Source organism: Toxotes jaculatrix, chromosome 20 (genome assembly GCF_017976425.1).
Source record: "Toxotes jaculatrix isolate fToxJac2 chromosome 20, fToxJac2.pri, whole genome shotgun sequence".
NCBI lineage: Eukaryota > Metazoa > Chordata > Actinopteri > Toxotidae > Toxotes > Toxotes jaculatrix.
The window spans coordinates 10,710,841-10,730,672 of NC_054413.1; the positions used below are offsets into that span (position 1 = coordinate 10,710,841).

At 40.8% G+C, this 19,832-nt stretch overlaps 2 protein-coding genes across 3 annotated transcripts; both read left to right on the forward strand.

Annotated features, from left to right (window-relative positions):
• The first annotated feature begins 613 nt into the window (after positions 1-613).
• Positions 614-8,618, forward strand: slc51a (solute carrier family 51 subunit alpha). The gene is made up of 8 exons (XM_041065415.1): positions 614-871; positions 3,307-3,458; positions 3,556-3,629; positions 3,938-4,096; positions 6,344-6,455; positions 7,207-7,353; positions 7,562-7,667; positions 7,799-8,618. Exons 1-8 carry the CDS (start codon positions 796-798, stop codon positions 7,945-7,947), a joined length of 975 nt encoding a protein of 324 aa, XP_040921349.1. The 5' UTR covers positions 614-795; the 3' UTR covers positions 7,948-8,618.
• A 1,226-nt stretch (positions 8,619-9,844) lies between these two features.
• pdk3a (pyruvate dehydrogenase kinase, isozyme 3a) lies at positions 9,845-18,352 on the forward strand. 2 transcript variants are annotated; one of them, XM_041065418.1, is made up of 12 exons: positions 9,845-10,268; positions 12,218-12,359; positions 12,493-12,564; positions 13,182-13,366; positions 13,478-13,567; positions 13,931-14,008; positions 14,250-14,326; positions 14,465-14,566; positions 14,670-14,777; positions 14,911-15,024; positions 15,429-15,549; positions 17,789-18,352. In XM_041065418.1, the coding sequence occupies exons 1-12, from the start codon at positions 10,166-10,168 to the stop codon at positions 17,797-17,799; spliced, it is 1,203 nt and encodes a 400-aa protein (XP_040921352.1). In that variant the 5' UTR covers positions 9,845-10,165; the 3' UTR covers positions 17,800-18,352. The 2 variants fall into 2 exon arrangements, with proteins under 2 accessions (XP_040921352.1, XP_040921351.1); XM_041065417.1 differs by having other exon boundaries at positions 15,429-18,352.
• Positions 18,353-19,832: the final 1,480 nt, after the last annotated feature.

Genomic DNA, 19,832 nt, shown 5'->3' on the forward strand with positions numbered 1-19,832 from the left:
AGGAGAAATACTGTACTTGGCCTCAAACGAGGGCCAGGAAAGTTCTCAAGTAACTAAAACATTATGTGAAAAACAAGGACAAAAGCCAGACAATGAGAAAATTTGAGATGCCCCAAAAAATGTTGAGTCACTCCGCGTTAAGTAAGGGCTTGAGTGTACCACTTTCACAGAACTTGACATTCTCTACAGGCCTCGGTTAGGCTCGGTGAAGCTGGTCTGATCATTACCATGAACCATGATCCGTGAACCGTTCTCTAAAGTTGCAGAAAGACACACCACAAGGCCACATGTTGCCATGGGTGAGCTACAAACTTCCAAACCTCATTAAACACAGCATAAACAACTTGCTTATTTCTTGCATAGATCGTTTATTGTTGCGCTCACATATTTAATGCTGCAATAAAGTCTTGCGGAAAAGCAATTAAATCAAACCTGAGGACGGTTTGACAAGTTTTTTTTTTGTTTGTTTTTCCCCCCCAAATAATATTAATTCTCATCTCACAAACTGCGTTTTTGCATTAATTACTCAAGCAGCGCTGATTTGACAGACAACTCCCTGTCCTATGACAGCGGGAGGGAGGCGGGTCCAGGGACTGAAAAAGGGACTGTTTCGGGGTACCTTGGAGCCAGATATCCCTCTGTGGAAAGTTTGAGGACGGTCTTTTGGAGTTTTGGAGAGAAGAGTGTGCGCATCTCCGGACTGATTACGCACCGAGCGTCTGTGGATTTACGCGGAGCTGAGACATAACTGGAAGTTACATTTGTGAAAATCCGTCGACATCAGTTGCTGCCAGCATGAATAATGGATCCAACCGAACTATTGACCCGAGCTGCAACAGTCAACCTCCTCTCGCCATCGACATCATCCTCAGTGAGTAGACTGCTTGGTTTAGGTGCCGCACATCGGCCACTTGTCCAAGCATCTCCAAGTTTTGTCCCAGGAGCACAACCTGATCAGGTTCTGTATAGAGTGACTGCACATGATGCATCTGTAGATCTAATCCGCAGGAGTCTCATTTGCAGTTGGTGTGATTTTTTAAAATGCACTTTCTAAAGTGTAGAGTCGCGGGAACAGGGGAAGAGAAACTAAACTGGATTAATCGGGGAGCTCATGGATTCTTGAAAGTCCCTGGATTCCACTTTGGTCACTGCTGGCAGGTTGTGGACTAGTGGGTTTTCCCTGTAGGGCATCCACTGATCCTCTTCATTTTTGGTAAAGTGATAATAGAATGGGGGTCCTTTACATTTTCAGAAATTTATTTTCAGAAAAAAGAAACGATTCTATTTTTGTTTACTGAGGACTCCCTCAGTCAACAGGCTTTGATTGGTCCACTGATCCCAGTTAAAAGCCCAGACATGGAATAAATATTAGGCAAGAGTAGTATCCATGTAAACAGTCAAATTAAAGTAACTTGTTCAAACAGAGCTCAGCTCTCTGTTCCTGGTTATGACTTTCCAGGTAATTAAAGAGCTAATCCATTAATCCAGTTTCACTTGAGTGGTGGTATTATTGTAAATTCGCATTCAGGGTGCAGACGAGTGTTGGATTATCCATTTGATTTTGCTTTTCATTTGTCATGGCACTAAGAAAAAAAAAAAAACAGAGGTTTTGCAGCCTGACATTGGTAGGGATATGGAGAGAAAATCCACTTAAATAGAGCTAAGCAGCACTTTTATGATTGAAATCCCAATGTTAACGTGTGCATCGTATTAAAAGGCTTTCTATGAAAGTACAGTATGAAGTTAAAAAAAAAAAGATGAATACTTTGTTAACATTGGTGATTCCTGGGGAGATTGGACCTGACACTGGTTGCTGTCGGATCATATCTATATCTATATCTATACACAGTTTTTCTCCGTTTTGGTATGATTGATCGCTGAATATATACTGAAGCGTGATCATAATAAGTACATTTGTCAAGTCAGTGTATATATATGCAGATCTCAGATTATAGCATATATTGTCCTATTCTAAATGTGGACTAATAAATAACAAGAAATTCCTGTACTAAAATACCAAAGTTTTAGGTAATCTTAGAAATAGCGTCACTGTTGGCTTGACCACCAGAGAGCAACTGTTAAATGTCCCGCTCAGTACATATCTTGGTCACAATTCTTTAAAAAACTAATTTAAGGGATCCCTGATTTAAGAAAAGAAATCACTATCATGTGCTTGTGTCCAAAAAAATGGTAATGACCAAACTATTTTTATAAGATATTTTTTTTTAATTCTAATATCTATCTCGACTTCAGTGACCGAAAACTAGTATTTTTTTGGGCTATACCTGTAAAATATTTAATATCTCACATGTACAATGTGGATCAGTTTTGTTTGTAAGAAAAAGGAAAGTTAAAATCTTCAGCGTCCACATTTTTTGCATAAAGCTCAATATGCTTTCCACATGTCTGGCCACATTTGACGTCAGATGGTTTAGAAAAGAACAAAAGGAACACAGGACAGAAACAGTTTAAGTAGACAAGGGGAAAGCAATAAAACATTATTATTATTATTTTTATAGATTTTAGAAACAACTTAAAAAGTCAACTGTATTAATCAACTGGAATTTCAAACTTTTGTCCACCAGACATGAATTAAGAAGACGGCATAGTCAAACTAGGGGTGTATGTATGTGTTTTTATGTACTGATTACTGCTAATGACTTTGGATGCCACAGACTAAATGACGCATATGACCAGAATACTCACAGGCAACACGCTGAAACAGTTGACTCAACCTTTCCTCCTTCATTTAGAACATAGCTGCAGCTTTGTCATCACCTGTCTTACCTTTTGTGTTTGAGAAATTTAATTGGGACCATATGTGCCTCTGAGGTTCCTACGGAAGTTGCACTCTTCCAGGAATACAGCTGCTCGATGGATTGTGAAATAGATTACAATAGGTATAAGATATCGCTGTCCAACAGTCTGTTAATGCGGGAGAGGCGCATACCATGTGGGTAAGAGTGGCAGACGGTTGTTTACATCTGTAGCATGTGTCACTGACATCTGGGAATATTTTGGCCAAACTATCATGTGTGTAGGTTTGTGGCGGATCTCACATTGCATAATGCAGTGCCTTGCACAAATAGGACCAGTTTTGAAATGTGTTTCCATCTGTAGGCAGAAAGTCATGTGATTAAGACCAAAATTCAAAAGGATGCCTCTCTCAAATATTTCCTGAAGGGGATATAAAGTTCTTCATAACAGTACCATCAACAATCACATCAAGTTTCCTAAGAGTTACTTTTGTTTCCAAAGTCCCAGCTGAAATTTGAGCATGTTGTAATTTCTCTTCTCTCCCTGCAGAGTTGGATGTCTTTGGCATCATCCTGTACTCCATCCTCACGTTCATGGCGACAATGTCTATGCTGGTCTTCATAGAGGAGTGCGTCTACATCTATAGGAAAGTGCCAGCAAATAAGAAGAGTGTAATTATTTGGGTGAACGGGGCAGCACCGGTAAGACATAATACACTGCTTCCAGGGCAAAATACACAGGCGTTGGTCAAATATACTAAATCTTCACATGGTGTTTACCTACTTCTCTGGTTTTCAGGTGATTGCCACCATGTCCTGTCTGGGGATGTGGATCCCCAGAGCCATCATGTTTACTGATATGACATCTGCCTGGTAGGTACCTTTTTCTTTGTTTCTCTCTCACTCAGATTCCATCTCTCTCTCTGTGCTGTGCTGCCACAGTGAAAGATCATACATGGGAAACTTGTGTGTCGTAACTTACCAAGAGTTTTATAGAAAACAGTTATACTGTTATGTAATATGTATGGAAGTTTCTATGGAAGTCCTCTGTCTCCATTTCTTCTCTTCACGCTTCTCTAATTTGTCCTGCCTTCCTCTCTTTCCTTCCCTCATTCCTGATTTCTGTTATCCCCCACCCCCCCCCCCCCCCCCCCAAACCTCCTCTAATCTTCTCTTCGCAGCTACTTTGCCATTGTGGTGTTCAAGTTCCTGATCCTGATGCTGGAGGAGGTGGGTGGCGATGAGGCCTTCCTGAAGCGAGCAGGGAGACATAAACTGAAGATCAGCACAGGGCCCTGTTGCTGCTGCTGCCTCTGCCTGCCGCACGTCGCCATCACACGGTAAACGAAACACAATCTGCGGTTATCGCCATCATAATCAAATTAACATTGTTCATTTCTAACAGCACCCTGAGTGTGAACATCCCCCGAGGAACACTCAGCAGAAGCTTATCTTTCATTTTATGACAGTAAAAAAGTTTTTTGGACAGCTCCCATCGTGGGGCGTGTGAGAGTGCATTTAAACTAGGGAAAAAAAAGGCCCTAAGAGGTTTTTGGATCAACTACACAGTCAGCTGTGTAAATACTGATACCGGAAAATGAGGGTTTTTTTGCGAACCGCATTGATTGACTTCTAATTTCAACTGGTGTTTTCTGTTTTCTGCTTGAAAGAGATGAGACCACAATGACTTCCATGCATGAGCTGTGCTCAGCAAGTATAAGTACTGACAGTGGAGTTAGATGAGAAGATCAATACCACAGCTACAGCCATAGCTTAGCTTAGCACAAAGACTGGAAATGGGGGGGGGGAAAAGCCAGATGGCTTCTGTCCAAAATTCACCATTCTGTCATTAACATGATAAGCTAACCAGCAGCTGGCTCCTTCTATATACAGTACAGATATGAGAGTGGTATCAACCACTTGCTTGAATTCTTGGCTAAAGAACAAACAAGCATTCCCCCAAAAGTCCCAAACTATTCTTTTAGGGATTCGAAGGGAGACGATGCCACTGTCTGTAACAGCCACGGCTGCAAGCTTTCCAGGGGTTGATTGGTTTCGTACTGAGCAATCCCTGCATTGCTGCGGTGAAACAACCTGCAATTCTAATGAGGCACAGATCCTGTGCAGCTTCTAACCACATGTTGTTAGAGGGGTCAGGCTAGTGCACAAGTACCCTGATGTCATTTTTGAAGATTGTGTAAACTCCCGGTACAGACAGTGTTGCACTCTGGATGTACTGTTCTGTGAGTTGAACACACTCCTGGTTGCTCTGCTCTGTCGGGGCACGAAAACACGTGTCTTGCTGTGGCACAAGAGGCTGTTTATGCTCCTTCCCAGCAGAATAAAGACTGATTGCACTTTCACTATGTGACACAGTTGATTGATCCATCTTTTCATCTGATCAATTTTTTTCCCCACACACATTGTTGTGTAAAACCATTAGAAACAGGAACAGTCTGTTTAGGCTAGATGCTGTTCTCAGCGGGGGTTAGGGAATGACAAACAGGTGTGCCTATTTTCAATTCTATTCATTGCTTAACATGCAGCCACTCTGCGTAAAGATAAATAAAATCCTTTTGCGTGAAGCTGATGATGGTGATGATGATGGAAACGCAAGTCAGGACAAGCTCAGCGCTTCCTCTTTAATCTTGTGCCCAGTTTCCCAACAACAGCTCCATTTCAGGATCATATGTGCTCTCTCAGGAAACACCAAGTCAAAAAGTCAGTCTGTTATTGTTGTTTCTCAGCAAAGACCAATCCAAAAAAAGACATCTCAGGAGCCAGTGAAGGTTGCACCTGAGGCTACTCTGAATTTGTTGTGATCTGTTCACTGGCAGACATGAATTGCCCCCCAAGCGACAAATAAAGTTCTTTGATTTGATTGATTTTGATTTGAGACCCAAAATGCAGAACACAGACTCCAGGTGCAGGTGAAAGTTTAAGGTAAATTTTGTTGTTGGTAAGGTTTGTTTGAAGGGGAGAGGACGGGAATGAACGGATTGAGTGTCAGGCTGGATATGGTCTGTGAGAGCAGGACAGGCAGGCTGAAGCTGAGTCCAAACTGGGGGCAGACGTGGACAGAGCTGGACGTGGCTTGACGGCAGGAGTGGCAGGTAGCCATGCACAGAGTTGGAGAAGCATTAGGAAACAAGACTGGAGTAAAGAGGAAGTTGGCGGTAGCTTTTGATCACACGAGTAGAATGATCTGGCGAAGACTGGAGGGATGAACTGGGGCTAATATACTCGTGTAAGTGGAGGAATCTGTGCAAATGAGTTTATCTGGAGATGAACCAGGTAACCATGCCCAGCTCACACACAGAGAGACAGTGAAAGAGACAGACTGGGGACAAAGACACCACAGAAGGAAAGGGTTAGAAAACAGAGGGAGAACACGAGGGAAGTGAGGGAAATAACCTAACCCTGACAGAATTGTTCAAACATCCTGCAGTGATAATCCAGGATAGGTTCGGGGAATTGGGGAATTCCACAATGAACTTTGAATAGTTTTTAAAACACACTTAGGGACTAGAACCATGTTCTGTCATCAGCAGCTACCACAAAATAATTTCCTCTCTTTCTAACTCCAGGCGTTCTCTCTTCCTGCTCAAACTTGGCTCGTTCCAGTTTGCCCTCCTGAAGATTGTCTTCACCATCCTCTCCATTGTCCTCTCGACCAATGGGAACTTTGATCTAGATGATGTGAGTTTGAAACATGGAAATTCTCAAAGGCATATCCTCGTGCTATTATTTCCCTAAAATATGTTTGTACTATTTATTTTCCCAGATTTTCGATGTTCACCAATGAGTCATAAAAACATAGAGTAGTTTGCCACTACGCCCACGCCTCCTCTGTTTACTTTTCTGTGATTTCAGTTGTGGGTATCTAGAAATTAAAATTTCCTTTTTTTTTTAAATGTAGTGTACGAAAATCACAGCCATAATCTTGCTTCAGTACTGATTGTATTATTTGCAAATGCAAAGATGGTAATTATCAGTCACGAATTCAATCATTTTTATAAAACAATGTCTTCACAACACTGGTGAAAAACACATTCTTAATCTGTGCATAACTCATGTTTGACTCATGATGATTAAATGAATGAGCTAATGCAGAATGTACCAGGATTTCCTTTTGCTCACATTAAGAAATGATCAAGTCACTATGATACGGATGAGTCTTTTCATCAATGACTCACAGTTACTGTGCTTTAAGCATTCATTTAAATGCCACCAAATAATAAGAAACTCAGTTCTTATTTCAGACCCGCACTCTGACATGGAAACATCACCTGATCTCATAGAAATATAAGCTGTTTTTCTTCTACTGGTAGACGAATACCTGTTGTGACATGACTCAGCCCTCAGCAGATTCCTAGCACGACTTTTAATAAATGCGTGTGCCCATGGGTTCCAGCTAACTTGAAGGCATATGTGTGTGGCTGCATTTCAGTTGTCGATTACCGGAGCTGCTATATGGATCAATCCATTCGTGGGCATCTTAACAATCATAGCCCTATGGCCTGTAGCGATCATGTTCATGCATCTGAAGGTAGCCTTAAAGACGCTCAAGATCATCCCCAAGTATGCCATGTATCAGGTAAGGCACGGGAGAAACATAAATGCACACACACAGGTGTTTACACACCTCATGATGGACAGTAACTAGCACAAATTGACTATATATATATTTGCCTGTCTGTAAGTAAACACTCATTTCTAATAACATATCAGGTTATAGGGCCATAACTTTTTTTTCCAGCTTTGTGTTAAAGGTTAACTGTGTGTGTTTGTGTTTGTGTTTGTAGCTGGTGCTGATCCTGAGCCAGCTGCAGACAGCCATCATTAACATCTTGGCTCTGAATGGAACCATTGCCTGCACTCCACCTTTTTCTTCCAAAGCCAGGGGATACAGTGAGTCAATATCCACCCGTACAGTCATTCCATCCATGCAGTCATTTGTTTGCCTGGACCGACTCCTCTATGTCTCCTTTCATTGTATTCCCCCATTTTCACTTCTACTTCCTTTACTTTCTGCCCTGCAGTGATGAGTCAGCAGCTGTTGATCCTGGAGATGTTCATCATCACGCTGGTAACGCGACTGCTGTATCGACGGCAGTACGATCCTTTACCTGAAGAAGAACACGACGACAATGAAAATACCAAGATGGTTTCAATTCCGGAGTCTGCATGAGAACTGAGTGTGTGTGTTTGTGTGTCTTTCTATGGTTGTGTGGCCCAAACTTCGGTTCAGAACTATCATTGTGAGGATATTAGGGTTACGGTTAAGGTAGGGGGCCCTGGGGGCAAGAGAACACATTACGTCAATGAATATCCTCACAAAGATAGTAAAACAAGAATGTACGTGTTTGTATGTGTGTGCATGCCATTTTTATTTTCCCACATTTATTTGATTAAGAGATGATATAAGTGTATGAATAAATACGAATATGAATTATATGTTGAATAATCTTGTGGATGCTCATTAAGGATCACGGAACTGCTTGATTGCTGGGGATACTCAGGTCACATGTACTTTATCCAATGCCTCATTTCAATTTGTTTTTACCAAAAACAAAAAAAAGAGAGAGCGAGAGAGAGAGAGAGAGAGAGAGAGAGAGAGAGCATGCATGTTCATGCTAGAGGCTCAAACGGTAATGCTTTATTTTATAGGACTGTAATTACCTTATACTTTCTGAGGAAGTGTCCTGGGAAGTGAAGTGGATATTTGCTTATAATCAAAATTAAACTAGAAAGAAACAGATCAGTGATGTCTCATAAGGATGAATTTTACACAGGCAAAATTATTTTGGTATTTTCTGTATGTGGTTGAATTATCCTTGGCAAGCAAGCAAACAAAAGAAATCACTGCTCCTGCTGTTGCTCTTTCTCTGGTACAACTTGACAGATCCTACGCAGAATAATTACTTAAAACCCTACTAAATGTTCATGGATTGTTGATTTATTGTTATAAAAAGTATTTTTCAGTTAAAAAAAAATACATGCATACTTAAGCCTGCTGGTGGGCATGTTTTAAACTTAAGCATGTTCAGCGTGCATACTGTGCTCTGATGGGAATAAATTGGAATTAATTACTCAGAGGTTTACCACTTTAACTGAATTTACTGAAGTTTAATTCATGTTGAATGACGCAGCCCTTTCCAGGAACATTTCAGCAAACGTATGGGAACCCCAAAAAATTAAGTTTTTTCACTTGTGTATGTGCTCTTTTTTTTCTGAGGCATTACTGCACACATAAACATAAAATAAACTGTATTTTTGTTATGCATGTGCCTTTTGTGTTACAGCTAGTGGAGCATTAATGTCACTCTTATCCATCTGTCCAATGCAAACATTTTACTCCTCAGAAGAATTTTCAATTACTAAGTGACACTGAGTACAGTGTTTTCAGTTTTTCCATCCAGCTGCTGTATCTCACTGATACTTTTAATGTTTTGCCGCTAGGTGGCAGTAGAACACAACAATGTGCGGTGCAGAAAACTGTAATCCAATGAGAAACTTTGTAGTTCATAAATATATTAAGCATGTATTTTTACTCTTTACATATACTGCCCATCGACTTTGCCTGAATGTAACTCTATGTATCACAATAAGCGGCTGAAGATAAACAAGGAAACTTAAACTCTGTTGTATTGACAGGCCTCCGTCCAATTGCGTCGTCACTGTTTCTACTTTCCGTTTCTCTTATCCAATCACAGCAGTGCATCAACAAGCCACGGCCAAGTGCGGTTGAGTGGAGACTTTCGAGTGTACGTGCTGTCCAAAAGCGTCAAGTTAGCTCAAACAGGCCGGAAGGTTAAAAAATGTCTTTCAAAATAATTTTTTTTTTGCAGGTGTGCAGAAATTCCAAGACGTCTGTAGTTCCATGTTGCTGTGGCTATTTTTTTGTTGTTTAATAAATTGTAACTGAAAATACGTCATCATAAATAAGTTATAAAGGTTGCCTTTTTAGAAAGTGATACCACATTTTCTTTCTAACACTTTGAATGATTCACTCCGATACCTTGCAAATTAGCTACATTTGACAGCTAGTTGTTTTTATTTTCAAAAACGCAACCGGAAGTCTGCGTTTTAATCCGAGTAGCTCGACAATGCTGATCTGATGTGAAAGTCCAACAATAAAGATCCAGGAAGCCCCGTTGATAGCATATTGTTTGTATCGTATCATGTAACCTTATGGACATTTATTTATCGCGTCGTTTCGTGTCCCCTGGAGACCCGCGGGGGCTGGGACAAATGTGGACGCCGACGAGAGAAGAGGGCTGTCTGTGCGTCTGTCAACATTGCCGGGGATGAAATGGTCGCGGGGTTTTTTTGTTTTTGTTTTTTTTCCCCCTTTTCTGAATCTCATTCTTACGCCTAGACCCTGGCATCATCTTTAAACTTTCACCATGAGGATCTTCATGTCTCTTCTGAAAAACGCAAACCCCAAAATCGAGTATTACTCCAGATTTTCTCCGTCACCGCTCTCCATTAAGCAGTTTTTGGATTTTGGTGAGTAGCAGTCATCTTAAGAAAAAAAAAAAAAAGGGAACAGATCCAGTGGCCTTGTTTTGGCCCTTTATTTTTGTCATTTCACACACTATCTCTGTAAGTCTGATGTGTCACAGGCAGATCTCCTGGTTATTAATAGAATGGGTCTAATTCAAGCTGCTGTGAAACGTTATACTTTGTAATGATCACATCTGACATTTGAATTTTAGTAACCCTCCCGTGACATGTTGATGGCACAAGCCTTTACCTTGTCATGCAAGGCCCATGGTTTTGCACAGCAGCTTTCTGCTGCAGGTTTGCTCTCTATGGGAGCAGACTGCTTTACCCATGCAGGTATTTTCATTCAGACTGGATCAACAGCACGTATGCAAGGGAGGGTGAAAACAGCTCATGTTACCCGGTGTTCTTTTTTTTTTTTTTGTTTTCTTGCTCAACAGGAAGGTTTACTCATAGGTTTATTTAAGCCTTTATGAGCTGAATTCAGAGTTTGCACCCCTGAAGATCAGTGTCACACAAATAAAAGTGCCTTGTCTTGTATGTGTAGTATTTTTTTTTACTCTCTATGTTGAGTCAGTAGCTCTCTGACAAGAGACCTGAAATGCAAGATGACGGTTATTAATTGTGTGTTTGTGACTACACTCAAGGCTTTTCTTAATCCATCTCTGATTAACGCAAGTCCTCTCCATTACGTAATTTGTCCTCACAGCTGTGGCTTGGATGTGAACTACAAGAGGCCTGCGGCACTTGTATGTGTTAAGAGACGCAGCGAGTAACTCGTCAGCGGTAATTTGTTCATGTCAAGAGGACAGGAGGGCGAGGGGTAATTGGAGTGATTCAAAAAAGGGAACAAATGAGACATCATCCAAGGTTTGTCGGCAGCCATAGAGCATGTGTGTCATTCCAGGACTGAGTCGGTATCTGTTGTTTTCACTGCCCCATTTCATAACTTACGAGGCCTCCCTTTACATTGCTGAGTCAGGGGGTGCTGAGGTGTTAGGACACTTCCTTTCATTCTGTCAAGTTTTCACTCCTACGATAATAAAATGATATCATATCTTACTTTCTCTTCTCTGTCTTGAGATCACTCATGGGGCAACACAAATATCCCGACAACAGGTTTCCTGTAACCTGACATGCAGATGTTTCTTTTGTGTTGTTGGTGATCCTGAAAGCCCCCCCCCCCCCCCCCCCAACAGGCTTTCACCATGTTTAGTGGTTTTCTCTGCTGAGGGTTAATAGGATTTATTTGTGAGTCCTCACATGCTCACATAAGAGACCGGGCTGTTTTTCACATGGTGTAAATTACATTTTGGTCAACTAAAGGATGTTAAAAACAAAAAGGGAGAAAAAAAAAGTTGGCTCACAAACAGTCATTTTCAAGATAGATTCAGGTTTTTCCTGTTTAGATTTAAAAACATAAATCCCTCTAACCTTTGCATGACTCCCTCTCTCGACTGGTTAACAAGATTTATGAGTTCCTTGTATAGTTCAGGCTCACATCTGTGGGCAGCAAATACATTTCTAGCCAGATAGCAAAGTTTAAGGTATCAAATTAAAGGTTGGAAATTGAAACCCACTACAGCCTCCAGCCAATACCAAACTTTCACTGTGGCTCTTTACTTTCTATACAGCTTCAGGAGGCAGCTTGTCATAAGAGTGGTTGGTTTTCACCAGACAATTAATTGTCACTGGGTGAAAATTTAAAAGCTTTGAGAAACAAATTTTGCCAGGTGAAGAGATCTGGTGGTTTTCTTACTATGACAACACAAAAACAGTAGAAGTTTTGTAAATGGTGACTTTTCTAATCTATGAACCTCCATTAATAGCGAGACTTTATATTAAATTATATGTTTGGCAGGAAAAGTTTATTCTCACAAGTGAAAATTCCAGATGTTCCATTCATTTTTAAATCGTGCTTCTTCATTAAATACCAATCATTTTTCTCTCAGGCAGGGACAATGCGTGCGAGAAAACATCCTACATGTTCCTGCGTAAGGAGCTGCCTGTGCGGCTGGCCAACACCATGAGAGAAGTCAACCTGTTGCCTGATAACCTGCTCAGCCAGCCCTCCGTCAGACTGGTTCAAAAATGGTAAGACACTTCCTCCATCAGTTATATGACCTGGCAGACAAATAAGGTTTGTTGTAATAATGGTGGCATTAAGAAGCGACGTGTGTAAAAGTCGCCCTTTGACCTCTTTTTTTTTTTTTTTTTGCTTTATCAGGTACATGCAGAGTTTTGTGGAGCTGCTGGATTACGAGAACCGAAAGCCAGAGGACCCTCACGCTCTGAACGAGTGAGTGAATACCGCCTTGTTTAATGATTCATAAACGAAAGCACGGTGTGTGTTTAAATACCTCTTTGTCAAACACCCAGCTGTTGTATACTGGCGTTACGTCTTTATGTCCAGAGTCCCTCCTCCGCTGCAGCTAATCCCCTTTAATACACACAGATCTCTGCTGACTGTACAGGTAACACCGCGTATTTATACTATAACAATGCCCGTGTGATAAACAGCCACACATGGCTGATAAACACGGGCAGGATTTTGAATAAGGCGGTCTGTTTAGAGAACACATTTCCAAGAATTGTTCAGCTCACTGCAAGTGAAAGAACAGTGATCGTAAGCCTGATACTCATTCTGACTGAGCATTTTGTTGGGCCTTTTAAAGAAGGAAAAAAAAACATTGAGCGAAACAAGGAAATAAAGAGAGACAATACAGATACTCCTTTTAAGGTCTCTTGCCTTGCCTTACTTCCTTGATGAATTTGTCTTTTCTTTATTTTAAATCTGTCACTATGATATGTCAATAATAAGAATGACCTCCCTGTCAGTCTAAAAATGTCAGCCATTACTCCGATCTATCGATAAAGCGGATTAATTTTATCTCCGTTTCAATTTTCTGTTTTCAGTTTCCTGGAGCTCTTGATTGAGATCCGTAACCGTCACAACGACGTGGTTCCCACCATGGCTCAGGGAGTCATAGAGTACAAGGAGAGGTTTGGCTTCGACCCCTTCATCAGCAGCAACATCCAGTATTTCCTCGACCGCTTTTACACCAACCGCATCTCTTTCCGCATGCTCATCAACCAGCACAGTGAGTCTCAAACAATTATTATTATTTAATACTGTATTTCGAGTAACTGCTTGGCTTTTGTTAACAGCCTGTCTCTGCTGCTAATTTTTATTTCTGTATGTTTTTGTTCAGCTCTCCTGTTTGGTAATGACACCAACCCTGCTCATCCGAAACACATAGGCAGCATAGATCCTAACTGCAGTGTTGCTGAAGTTGTCAGTGGTGAGTTGAAGAAGGTCACACTTTAAAATTGGCTTTGCATTACAATTTATAGCCTTATGTCTGCGCACAGAGCTGCTGCATAACAATGATGATTATTTTTTTTCTTTTGCTGCAAACATTTGCACAGTTCGTAGGGGAAACTGGGGGAAACCGAGTTCACCGCTTTCAGCAGTGACACAAATCAAACAAAACCATGAAAATCTTTGCTGAATGGCATGTTTACACAATGAACGTTTTTCAGGAATTCCAGCAGTGCAGATCCAAAGCTGCACTCTCTGTGACCCAATAACAGAAGCTACATTATTGACCTCTAACAGGAATCTGTTTTTGCTGTGACTCATGTCGTTTTGCCTCTTCTCCCAGATGCCTATGACACAGCCAAGATGCTGTGTGAGAAATACTACTTGGCTGCTCCCGAGCTCAAGATTGAAGAGTTCAACAGTAAGAAAATGTTGCTTTTATGCAATAATCCATCCGTCCATGCATTTAACCTTTCCTCCCTGTAATCTGTCGCACAGCTATAACACAGTGTATTCTGTTACCGAGTCTATTTAGAGCTTGTGGGTGCAGCTAGGGAGTCCAGATTTAGTCCTATAATGATTACAATGTCTACAGCCTCATTAACTTCAAAAGAACTAGCTTTGTGCATGTATGTGTTTCATCTTGCATTCTTTTCCTCCAGTGAAGGCTCCTAAAAAGCCCATCCAGGTGGTGTATGTGCCCTCTCATCTTTTTCACATGCTATTTGAGCTCTTCAAGGTGAGCGGTGCCGAATCAGTGCAGTTAACCTAACTAGTTCTTGAAGCGCGCTTGAAATGTAATTAAACGGTAATGTGACTATAATTCTGTAAGGACTGATGCAAGAGCTGAGTTAATTAACTCCGTGGGTGTTTGCAGAACTCAATGAGAGCCACAGTGGAGCTCCATGAGAACAGTAAAGAGGGACTACCACCAGTAAAGGCAAAGGTCACTCTGGGTAAAGAGGATCTCTCCATAAAGGTAAATCAGACACAAACAGATCATTCCTGATGTGAAAAAAACTTTGATGTTTAAACGCTGTTTAAACCTTGCATCTGCCTTCTGTCCTACTTTCGTCCTTCAGATCAGTGACAGAGGAGGAGGAGTTCCTCTGAGAAAGATAGACCGTCTATTTAACTATATGTATTCCACTGCCCCTACGCCGAGCCTGGAGCCAGGCGCCGTCCCCCTGGTAAACCCACTCAACATAAAATCAAACCAATATTGACCTCGGTTACCATCTCAAACCCTTTTTTTAGCTCATGCATTCGTTACATACATGGCATGATATTAAAGTCTGTTTCTTTTCCTCTCCCTTTTGCCAGGCTGGTTTTGGCTACGGTTTACCAATTTCTAGGCTCTATGCCCGATACTTCCAGGGAGACCTGAAACTGTACTCCATGGAAGGCGTTGGCACGGACGCTGTCATCTATCTGAAGGTAAAAAGAAAAAAAAAAAAAGTCAAGAAGTGCAGCTACTCTAGTTTAAAGTAGGAGTACCATGACAATTTCCCTAGCTTAGCAGCATAGCATAAAGCATATTGGAAACAGGTGTGCACAGCTAGCTTGGCCTAACGTGTAATATCTTGTTTGTTTAATCTGTAAACAACCAGACATCATGGGGCTACTATTCGGTAAACCTTGCTCGCTTCTTTTTTTTTTTTTGCTAGCTAAAAAGAAAGTGTTACTGTTGTCAGTGCCTTAGTTATGCTAATCGTCTCCTCGTTTTAGCGGAAAGCAAGCAAATAAGCGCGTTTCCCCGATGTGAAACTTTTCCTTTAAAGATAAATAATTATGACCTCGCATTGGCTCTTTTTGTTTGTGTTTTGTTCCTCCATTTGAAGGCCCTGTCCAGTGAGTCCTTCGAGCGCCTGCCTGTCTTCAACAAGTCGGCGTGGCGGCATTACAAGACCAGCCCCGAAGCAGACGACTGGAGCAACCCCAGCAAAGAGCCACGTGATGCCAGCAAGTCCAAATACAAAGCCAACAGATAACTCTGCCCAGCCTGCTAGCCCGGCCCCCTCGGCTGGGAGTCGAAATGCCTGCAGTCTGACTGGAGCATGTATGATGAAATGTTGCCCTTGGGTAAATTCTTGGTTTAGGATCAGACTGGCTTTTACATTCCGGTGGTTAAATCTTTGGAAAAGATGGATGACCTTGACTTAACTCTGTACCCAATGGCAATGACCTTCATCAGTGTAGCTTTTTATTGTTGTGGCATTACCACTGGCTCTCCCACGATGGAGTTTAAAATGAACCTCTTCCAAGTTTATGGATGCCCACTGTGTAACCCCCCACCCCCATTTTAGAATTTATTTACTGGTTATCTAGGTGAATATTTACAATATGTAATGTTTTCTCTGTAATGTCTGACCAGTACTTCAGCCTAAATTCACTGCGTCACTGTTAACTCTCCCTCTGTCTCCCGCATAGTCGGCTTTGCTGACTTGGCCACTGCTTCCTGTGGCTGAATAATGCGCTGCTGATTGGGTGTCTTTCTCACCATCGGTGAAGGCTTTTATTCTGTTTCTCACGAGCAGAGTCAGGGGGTTTGAGTTTCAGTGCAAATGGGGAATGGAAGAGGTTTCATTTCCTTCCTTTTAAAAGACACTTTGGACTGAACGCACAATTAGGCCAGTGTGTCATTGGCATAGTAAAGACCTGTTCTGGTTGCACTCTATTTAAGCCTGGGAAATGAAAGAGGATTTTACTATAGAGGAGAAAGAGTGATAACTCTTATGGAAAAAATTATAGGAAAAATTTCATCAGAAATACACCTTATTTTTAAAGATCTAGAAGTTGGGATTTTTATTTTGTCAATCAGAGAAAGCCTTACTTCTAGATATAAATAACTTATATGATTTTTTTTTAAAAATCTGCCTTGAAGGCTTTACTGGAACTTTAAGTTCATTTAAAAAGGGAGAATGTTAGAAATGAAGGTATTTTTGTTTATCTTGTAAGTTAACCAACCGCCCACCTACAGAGTGCTAACCAGCAATACTGACCCTCATCAGACATTTGTGCTCACAAGCCAACCCTGCACTCCGAATTAACACCTACTAAAGGACCAAACGGCGCATCTGTATTCTGTTTATGAAATGCCACCATGCCAGCTTTGTCTGTTAAGTAGCTTTAACCACACCAGCATGAAGTATCGTATGAATCCTCACAGAGGGGAATGGATGTGATGCATCTCCCGCGGACTGTAGTGGTGGGGTTACATCCTTACGTCCCCTGCATACTACATACTTCATCCTGCAGATATTTTAGACCTGCCATGGTGGATCCACAACACGCTCACAGCTCGGACTTGTCATCCTAACAATGCTTCCCGCAGTCATCTCTGTGTCTCGCCTGTAGTGTTAATAATCCATCTGGTTTTCTGAGTTTGAACAAAGCTCTTGTACTTTCAAAATGTGCTTTTGTTTTTTAATCTGGAGAACGACAGAATTAGAAGATACGGCTAACATGCCGAAGGAATTAAGGCATGACAGGTTTATATTTATTTCATTTGGGAGCAAAGACACAGTTCGTGAACTACTTTATCTCGATTGTGCACTGTTTTCTTTTAATGGTTGACATTAGAACAGGATTACTTTTTACAACATTTTATCAGGGTTTTTTTTTTTCACACTAGGTGTGTGGACAGTCTTCTTCGTTTTTCTTTATTTATATTCTAAGAAGTTAAACAGCACTGAAACTTTGAGTTTTTGGGAAAGCCAGGAGGGGAACATGTGGTTAGAGCAGCTGAGCTTCTAACCACTAAAGCATCTGTAGGTACTGAAACATTGTGTTATACCATCCAATTTTTGTCACATGAATCATGTTCAGGAACTCCTTTAGTGCACTTTACTAACTCTAATATACTTTCCTTCAAGTAATTTTCATACATTTCAGACTTCTATCAATATCAAGATTTTTTTAATGGAATATCTATTATGATCAGATCAGATCCCACATTTAAAACATTATTTCTGGAGTTACTGAAAAAAAAAAACCTTTATCCAATCCAATGTGGCCTAAACCTGGACCTATTTGTTAAAATCAGATGATGGGGAATTTCAATAATCTGAAGTGACTTCCTTTTCTCATCTCCTTCAGCTCTTTCCATCTGATGTGAAAAGAAAGGAGTTTAGATGAAGTATTTTGAGAGCTGCTTCAGTAATGGAGAGTTTCCTCATCCTGTATGTTCTCTGCTTTTCAGCCACTGTGTAAGGTTTCATCACTGCCAAAGCCTTTGTGACCTGCCGGCCTCACTGAGTGATCATCAGTGACCAACCTGCTTTAAAGGAAGTGTTGTGTTGTAAACTAGAGACAAGACTCCTCTTCATTTAAAGACCTCAGTTCACCACTTCTAACGTGTGGTTTCTTGTAAACTAGTCAGAAACTCTTAACAATCATTTCTGATTTTCATGATTTAGAGGTCCAAGGATCTTCCAACTTCAGTAGCTGTCAACCTTTACTGTTAAAGAATGTCTCTGTACCAATGGTATTTTAGAAAATGTTGTATATACAGAATAACTGAATAATTTGTATGCTGTATATGCAGCAAGTGTGGAGTGATCACTGTTTTCCATCCTACTGTACCTCCAGCTTAAAATAATGTATTTGTAAGCATGAACTCCTCACTGTGGAGGCAGTCATGCAAAGATATGCAAATAATGCACCTTCAACACACACCAAAAAGGTGTCTAATAAAGTGATTCAGCATGAAATCAACTTACAGTACCCACTGTCAAAACTGACAATAAAGAAAATTGCTGTTGTGTGAAATATGTCTTTTAGGGGTTTTTTTTTACATTCTGTCATCTTAAAAAATGAGCAAATATTCACCTTCCGTTCACATTCAGTTATACATTTCTGTTTTATTTACATATCAAGCCTTTCGAACATTAAATTTTAAAAAATAAAAAAAGGACACATTCTCAAAGTTTGTACATATAGTGCAGAATAACATGTAGTGCCTACAAGACGTTAAGTTCTCTACCTTGCATTAGGGTATTGTATTGTTTGGGTGGAAGAGAGGTCTGCTCTGCCCTGATGTGGGTCACCGGTGAGCAGACCTGAGCGAAGGAGTTGTTACATACATTTCCAATAGTAGCAAAGAAAACATTAGGGCTATGCTCCAGCTTTTAAGAACCACCCGACAGTTCACCTGGAGGGCTTCAATTATTGTATATTTCAAGTATCATCAGAGTACTGGAGAAAGACTGTTTTATTTTTTTGTTTTTTTTTTGACAGCCGACATCATATTCCCAAGAGCGATGAAAGTGTCTGCGAAACATGGATTAATAAACCATGGAAAATTCTAAAAAAATAAATAAATACATGGCTTGTAATGGTGAAAATTTATTTATTTATACTAATCAACCACTGAATAACTGTGAACTTTGAGACCTACTGAGTGACTGCAGTGATAAAGAATTAGTGTGTTTGTGTAGCATGTGAGTACAGATTAAGAGTTTCCTCCCTAGGTGTGGTCTCAAAGACTCTGTTTACATTCAAGAAGCTATTAAATGAAATCTGTCTCATCACAGTCGAGTTTTGGGGAGTGTCTAACAGGTATTTTACAGATTAGTTCAGTGGACAAGACTGTAGCGTGTGAACTAGTAAATTAAGGGAATTAAGGATTATGAATCTCTTCCTGCTTAACATGAATTTTATATTCTTTGCCAATTATTTATGCTAAAGTGGTGCAAACTGGCACTGACTGTGTGTGAATGTACCAGGCTATCCACTGCTGCATGCACCTCTGATATTCTAAGGGGGTGTAATGACTTTTCTTTAATCCCTGTCACTGTTGTCAGTTTGACAACCACAAAATTATACAGCAGTGGATGAATCCAGTTCCCCTCAGTTCAAATGACCTGTTGAGCTGAATGTCAGACACAATATTTATGTGTCTATTCACATCTAGTGGTCACAGTAGTGAAAAAAAAAAAGTCTGGCATCTTACTAAGAAAATGCTAAACTAAACAGAGCAAGACAAAAACAGTGAGATGATATTATGAGCTGGCTGTTGGACAGTCTATCAGTGCTGGACAATCCAAAGCAAATCCTCCCAAAAGATGCTGCAAAGGATTCTGGACCTTCTTATGATATGTGACACGGTGTATATAAATCCTCATCCCTTTCCTCCTTTCGTCTTTATCCTGTCTGCTGGGTTGCCCTGGCGACAGAGAAAGTGATGGCTTCTTAGCTCTGTAGTTCAGAACTACAACTCCCATGACCACCATCTCCATTGCATT

Coding starts and splice junctions, on each gene's coding strand:
- slc51a (XM_041065415.1), top strand. CDS start 796: ATGAATAATGGATCCAACCGAACTATTGACCCGAGCTGCAACAGTCAA. Junction 3,459..3,555: donor GGGTGAACGGGGCAGCACCG/GTAAGACATAAT, acceptor TCTGGTTTTCAG/GTGATTGCCACCATGTCCTG. Junction 7,354..7,561: donor CCAAGTATGCCATGTATCAG/GTAAGGCACGGG, acceptor TTGTGTTTGTAG/CTGGTGCTGATCCTGAGCCA.
- pdk3a (XM_041065417.1), top strand. CDS start 10,166: ATGAGGATCTTCATGTCTCTTCTGAAAAACGCAAACCCCAAAATCGAG. Junction 10,269..12,217: donor TAAGCAGTTTTTGGATTTTG/GTGAGTAGCAGT, acceptor TTTTTCTCTCAG/GCAGGGACAATGCGTGCGAG. Junction 13,568..13,930: donor TGTTGCTGAAGTTGTCAGTG/GTGAGTTGAAGA, acceptor CTCTTCTCCCAG/ATGCCTATGACACAGCCAAG.